The 7,616-nt window shown below is 37.2% G+C and overlaps 1 protein-coding gene across 1 annotated transcript; it reads left to right on the top strand.

Moving 5' to 3' along the window:
* Positions 1-3,199: 3,199 nt before the first annotated feature.
* LOC145113927 (uncharacterized) lies at positions 3,200-3,955 on the top strand. The gene has a single exon (XM_079049967.1). It carries the CDS (start codon positions 3,200-3,202, stop codon positions 3,953-3,955), a length of 756 nt encoding a protein of 251 aa, XP_078906093.1.
* The last annotated feature ends 3,661 nt before the right edge of the window (positions 3,956-7,616 follow it).

Here is a 7,616-nt window from a genome sequence, read left to right as displayed (position 1 = left end):
ATAATATGTCAAAGTGAAAAGTTAATAAAAAAAGCAAATCTTCTTAAAATTTTTGTGGTTTTTTAGAATATCAAGTTTAGTCTTTAATTCTTTTGGTCTCATTTATAGAATGTCTCTATGTTTTCAATTTCTATCATGGTTGGTCACTCATTCATATAAAAGACTTTTGTATATATTTTAGGGATAAGTGGTTTAAAAAATTAGCAAAATCAAATAAATATCATCCTCCCCCTTCCACTCATCTCCCACTCTAGTGTCAGCCACCACAACAACCGTCACCGTCCTGACAGGCGCTGCCAACGCCGACGCCACCACTACTTTAGACGCAGACTTCAACCTTAATAATGTCGTCTCATTCCTTAATGTCTCCTCTTTCTAGCACCCACATCTTCAACCCTAACCTTTGTCTTCATCCCCTACAGGTGGCGACTAGGGTTTCAATAAATGAAGTTATGGTGAGATGTTATGGGGGTTTGTTGCGCACCCTTTAGTGGTTCTAGTAGTGGTGTTAGTTTTGAAATTGGGTGGCCAAAAGTAGATAACAATGGTGACAATGGTGGAGGCATAGGGGTGGTCGTCGAAGGTAGCTCCGACAGTTGTTCGAGGTTAGGGTTGGTTGGGATTTTGTCTGTACACCGAACGGAGTCCAATGGATGTGTTTAAGAAAAAACCGATGGATGGAATGGGTGGTATGCAATTTTCGGTGACTTTGGAGGTGGCATCACATGATGGTTAACGACAGGGACATGTGAATCAAGGGGTGTGATTTTGATCGGACCATGTGGGGGTTCGATTAGTGGTGGTTTTGTGAAAATCAGACTGCGAGTTAGGTTGTGGTTGACTATATTTGTTTTCTTTCGGACGAGATGGGTTTAAGGGGGCGAGTGTCAAAGTAGAGAGGACAAGATGGAGGGTAAAGTCTGGGGAAGAATGGGAATGAGGGGGGGGGGGGGTATTATTGTGATTTTTTTTCAATACTTTTAATTAAAGAAACATGTAAAAGAAAATAAAAAGATATAAAAAAACTTTTTAGGGACCAACTATTATAGAAATTAATATAATACACTTTTTATATGAGACTAAAGAAAATCAAAGGACTAAACTTACATTATAATAAACCGCACGACTGATTATGAACATTTGTCTAATAGAGATTGTCTAATTTTATTTATAGTTAAGATTTAATTTTTATTTATTTTAAAAAACGCATGTAATAATAAGTCCATGAATATTAAAATTGGAAAGATTTCAACAGTGTTAAATCTCTCTATTTGACAGCAAATTATGTTAGTGAATATAATTTTGAATTCAATAAATGATGGATCGGAGACTATACAAATAGCATTTGTCATGGGTCGTTATACAAATAAATATCTTGTCGTTTAAAAAAATCGGTCACCCATAACCATAATTATAAGACATTTAATGCATCTTATGTAGGAGAGTCTTTTAATGCGCGAGCAAATGCGGTGCCGGTCCTAAGTAGATGTGGGTGAAGAACATATAGGCCCATGATCATGAATGTGATGCGAAAAAAAAATTATAGGGAGTCCAAAGTATTGCTGAACTGGAGAAATTAGCGATGCTAGATTTGCAACAAAAATCAAGAATAAAATGGGCAGTCGATGGGGATGAGAATTCATGATTTTTTCATGGATACGTCAATAATAAAAAATGCAAGAATCGAATAAATGGTTTGGTTATTAATGGAATCTGGAATACAGATGTGGCAGCAATAAAGAAAGAAGTATTTAATTTCTATAAGGAAAAATTTCATGAGCGATGGCCTTCAAGACCAAAGCTGATTAGTCCTAACTTTCGAAACCTTGAGCAGGTCACGAGCTCAAAACTGGAAGATTCATTCACACTTGAGGAGATTAAAAGTGCTGTTTGGGCATGCGGGAATGACAAGGCACCAGGTCCGGATGGATTTACTTTCAAATTCATCAAAAATTTTTGGCACACCCTACAGGATGACATTCTAAGACTTGTTTAATATTTTGAGAAATATGGCAGGCTGGATAGGGGTTGTAACTCTGCTTTTATCACTCTTGTGCCAAAAATAAAAGACCCACTGAAGCTTGGAGACTACAGGCCGATTAGCCTCATTGGCTGTCTCTATAAAATAATTTCAAAGACTATTGCTAATCGACTCAAAGGGGTGATAGGTTTAAATATTGATGAAGTTCAATCAGCATACGTTGAAGGAAGAAACATCCTCGACGGACCAATGATTGTTAACGAGATATGCTCGTGGGCCAAAAAGGTGAAGAAAAAAATCTTGTTGTTCAAAGTAAATTTCGACAAGGCTTTTGATTCGGTAAATTGGGAGTATCTCGAATCTGTACTAACTCAAATGGGGTATGGAGAAAAATGGAGGATGTGGATAAGAGGGTGTCTTCAGTCTGCAAGATCATCCGTACTAGTCAACGGATCACCAACCGAAGAATTCGTAATGGGCAAGGGGGTAAGACAAGGTGATCCTCTATCACCATTTCTCTTTATTACAGCAATGGAAGGTCTAAACATTGCTATGAGGAATGCGGGTGAGAAGAACATTTTTCAAGGAATAAAAGTGCCACATACTGATACCACCATTTCCCACTTGTTCTATGCGGATGATGCCCTTTTTATCGGAGAATGGACTATGGATAACATAAAAAACTTAGCCAGAGTCCTGAGATGTTTTCATGTTGCGTCGGGACTTAAAGTCAATTTCAACAAATCAAGGGTATTCGGTATTCGTGCTGATATGCAAGAGGTAACTAGATGGGCCCTACCCTTAGGCTGTCAACCTGCCATACTACCATTCTCTTACCTTGGTGTTCCAGTTGGCGCAAACATGAACTTGAAAAAACACTGGAAGCCTATAATTGAAAGATTTCACTCACGGCTATCTCCTTGGAAGGCAAAAATCCTTTCATTTGGAGGTCGTTTAACCCTTGCCAAGGCAGTCTTAGGCAGTCTTCCCTCTTACTTCTTCTCTTTATTTGTTGCACCTTTGGGAGTGATTGATACATTGGAAAAAATACATAGGCAATTCCTTTGGGGTGGAATGGACAATAAATACAAAATAAATTGGGTGGCATGGGAAAAAATAGTAGCACCAAAAGAAACAGGTGGGCTGGGTTTGGGATCACTTAAAGCTTTGAACTTGTCATTAATCACCAAATGGTGGTGGCGACTATGAACAGATGGCATGGCATTATGGTCTCGTGTGATAACTGGCATTCACAATCTCAGTAACAAACATTCATATTGTATGGCGAAGAAATCAATTACTGGTGTTTGGAACAATGTGGCAAGGGCAGAAAATGATCTGAAGAAAGTTGGTATTGACATTAATGATGTCATTACAAAAAAAGTATGTGCAGGAGATAATACCTTATTTTGGTTGGATGTTTGGTGTGGTAACGGACCTCTCAAAGACGCATTTCCAGATCTGTACCGCTTGGAGGAACACAAAAGTTGCAGAGTAAAAGATAGGATAAAAATCGGAGGTCTGACCTGGGATTGGAGATCACCCCCAGATTCTGAAGATCAGGTGCGAAATCTTAATAGTATTTCATCTAGAATTGGTGCATTCCAGCCAACAGTGAGGTTAGATCATTGGAATTGTGATCTATCCAATGATGGCAAGTACCATGTGGATGTTCTCAGACAAAGAATTGATCATTCCCAACTGGCGGCTAATGAAAGAGTTATAACTTGGATTCATGAAGTTCCAATTAAAGTCACATGCTTTATATGGAGAGCAAATCTGGGGAGAATTCCCACTGCCTGTGCATTGAAGAGAAGATGTGTGCCAATTACATCCACATTGTGTGAGTGTTGTTCACTTGCTGATGAAGATGTTGATCATATCCTGATGCGATGTCACTTTGCTGCTACGATTTGGGGTTATTCAAATGGTGTGACATCTCGGTCCCCCAATTTGCAAATATTGGTGAGTTGATTGAATTTATATGTAGCTGGGGAAACTGCCAGATTCGCAGAAAGAATCTCATATGTGTATGCTATGGCGCCATTTGGCTAATCTGGAAAGCGAGATGTGAATGGGTTTTCAAAAAAAATCGGATCTCCCCGACAAAGATGGTGGATAATGTCAAGTCTCTAGTGTACACATGGGTGAAACACAGGAGAACTAATTGTATGTATAAATGGGTAGAGTGGTGTGTTTGCCCACTAAATGGTTTGTAATCTCCCTGAAAAAAAAAAAACTCTATCATGTTTTCTTCTTTTTGTTTGCCCCGCCTAGCTACTTGCTAGGCGGTGGCCATTTATAAAATATTTGCCGGTTCCAAAAAAAAAAGAGTATATAAAGGTTTTTTTTACATATTAATTTATATTTAATAAATTTATATAATACAATATTTAACTTTATAAATATTCTTCTCTTCTACCCTAATAAATGAAAACACATTCTGCCACTTGTCATTTTCTCATAATTTGTATTTTTGTTTCACTTGCTCCCTAAAAATGACACATAAGCTTTTTCCACTTGTCATTTTTTGAGAGTTTTTTTATTTTTTTTTAAATTATCAAATTAATAGGCATTAATTGAGAATCAAATTATCACCTCTCAAATGAGACGGTTTTCAATCTTTTGGAATTACAATTACAGTTACCTCATATATAAAAATTTAATTTTGTTCATTCTAATAAACAGTAGGTTTAATATATTTTTTTTATTCTATATAGGTTTTTACTTGCCTTTTCAAGTTTTGTAACCTATGCATATCTTCAATAATATTGGAACCAATAAAAATATTTCTTTCTGCATCGTTTGATTTTTTTGTCAATGGGTTGTGTAATCCCAAAACTACAACTACAAGGCATTTGCTATTTTCCTGCTAAGCCATTTCTAATTTTACAATAATAATATTTTATTTTTTTCTATTGATTAAAACTTATTGAGTGGAAGATCCCTTTAAATCCTAAAAAGTGTATAAAAATGCAAATATAAATAATAAATATTAGACATTTAAAATTTCCTTCCAAATAAATGTTTAAACTATAGATTATATAATATTGGCTTTAAGTTTTACATTTATTATTTCTTTTTGTTATATTTTCCTTATAATTTGTACCAATTGTTTTCTAAAACTTGTAGATATTAACAAATTCGTTATTACTTTTCTAATTTGAATTACTATGCAAATTGGATTTCATTAAGGGATAAGTTTACATCCTTAAAAATCAGAAAATCACAATAAATCGGAAAGAAAATTGTATCCAAAACTAAATCGGATGGACCATATGGTTGGAGGCGGTGGTATTTTGACAAAAACTTCTGCTTCTTTTTCTTCTGGTACTGTTCATGTACGATGCCGATGTTTAGCAATTGATAAGTTGGTATTAAAAGTCGATTTTTCAGTTATCTTACTAAAAAATATTGCACAGAAGTGTGGTTTGTATAATGGAATGTGACAGTCTCTATCGAATGTGAGGTTGTTTTTAAGAGAACTAATGTTTACTAATGGACGGCTATATATTGCATTGTTTATAATTAAAAACAAAGATAGATTAAATATATTAATTTTAGATAATAACGGTAAACTTAGCAATAGGACATCTAATGTTGTATTTAAATAAGTTTTTGAAATTTGTGATTCTGAAAAATTATTTAAAATAGGTTAATAGTTTAATTTCTTACTTATTCAACATTTCATTTGTATTTATTTCAAAATTTTAATTTAAAAAATGCTTAACGTTTATACCTTGATATTTAACTTTTTTTACTCAACCCAGGTACTACACGGGTCTCACACAATAGTTGTTGTATATAGATAAAAACTATTGTGTACGAATAACTTCTTATCTAAAACTTTGTTTACAAACTACAAACACATGAGTTAGTGACGGAAATCGATGGAAATTTGTCGCTAAAGGCCTAGCGAAAAACCAGCAATGAAATTAGTGAGAGATTTAGCAATATTAATATTAGTGATGTATTGACTTGTACCAAAACATTTTGGAATTGTATGGCAGTTCCTTACCAAATTGACGTTGCTAATTATTTGTAAATTAATAATTTTCGGTTTTTAATTCTATTCACCAACATAATACTCCACCCGTCTTATATTTATTGTCAGATTTGACTTTTGAAATCTTTATTTTTCAACTTTGACCCTAAATACTTTTATGTGTGGTATATATTATTTGATGAAACTTATAACAATGAAAAAAAAATTAAAATACAATCCATTCATATATTTTGCATAAAATATTATATATTAAAAACAAAAATATTTAAAGTCAAAGTTGAATAATAAAGACTTCAAAAGTCAAAAGTGAATAACAAATAAGAGACGGAGGGAGTAAACGACAGCGGGTTTGTTGAATCTTATCAACGTCTGTCGTACCGTTGACTCTATCTATTCGTTGAATTTGCTTGATTCCATTTTTTATATAGGCTCGCTCCCTCTTTTTCCAAGAATTCATGCACTTCCCTTTCCTCCATAGGGCCTTCTTTAAGAGGATCATAGTCCAAAGCCTTCCATTTCCGTCAAATGACCCGGCCTCCCCTGACTCTTCCACCATCCGGGTTCCCTTTCCTCCCTATACTCCCCTGGCGCAGGCCTACCACGCTTCGCGCCTGCGGCGTTTTCGCCAGACGGTCTTTTCCAGTAGTGTCATCCTCCCCGCTGGCTATATGGGCGGGTTGCCCCTTGCTGCTGCGTCCTAACCCCACAAGGTTCCGAGACGGAGCTTAACCTGAGTGTCGGTTAAGAACGGCGATGACCTATGTTTCACACGGCGTACGATTCCATGGATAGTTTCATTCGAGATCATGATGGAGGACATAGCTTACGATCATCGGCTTTGATCATTCCACTAGGCATTTGATTAGGACATTGCACAATGATCCGAACACTTTGTCGCATCTCTTCGATACGAATACAATAACGATCATAGCGATCTCCTCTGGTACCTACTGGTACGTTAGGATCCGATTGGTCATGAACATCGTAAGGTGCTGCTCTTCGCGAATCCCAGCATACCCCTGGTTGGGATGGGTAGGCCCACCACTTCACTTTCACTTAGGCCCGGGCCAAGTCAGTGGGGGGACCCTGTCGGGCTCCTTCTCCCCAAAAAAAGAAATTGTACGTGAGAGTTTCCCTTCATACGGCTCGAATCATTCTCACATGCCCCGAGAGGCATCCTTTCCTTGTTTGTTGGGTTGGTTCATGCGCGTGCAAACGAGCACCGGCCGTAACAGCAGGAAACTATAACCAATAGAGTCAGACACTTAGCTACATCTGCACGCAAAAGGAATGTGGTTCTGGTTGAGGCTTTCTTTTCCTTATTAGTAAAGGGGGCTAGGGACGTTCGCGGAGTCCGTGCCTTCCGTACCACCGAATGGTCGTTCTTGGGCGGATCCTGCTCCTAAACATAAGGGATAGGGGTCCTGGGGCCGGGCCTACCATATAAAAAGGGTCATAGAAAAAGAACCCGACCACCTATTTCATTCGGCGTTCCGGGGCAGGGGCCCGACCGATTCGACCTACTTTTGCTTTTGGATAACAAGAAGGCGAGCTTCTCTGCTTTGATCAAATCAAAAGCCCAGTCAGCCACCAACTCGGTGCAGGTCACGTGACCTACAGCTCGGCCTT

The sequence above is a fragment of the Lactuca virosa genome, chromosome 5 (genome assembly GCF_052849685.1).
Source record: "Lactuca virosa cultivar CGN04683 chromosome 5, Lactuca_virosa_CGN04683_v6, whole genome shotgun sequence".
NCBI classification, from domain to species: Eukaryota; Viridiplantae; Streptophyta; class Magnoliopsida; order Asterales; family Asteraceae; genus Lactuca; species Lactuca virosa.
This window is presented reverse-complemented; position numbering and strand designations above follow the sequence as displayed.

What these genes read in the sequence shown, in the direction of transcription:
- LOC145113927 (XM_079049967.1), top strand. Translation starts at nt 3,200, where the DNA reads ATGGCATTATGGTCTCGTGTGATAACTGGCATTCACAATCTCAGTAAC.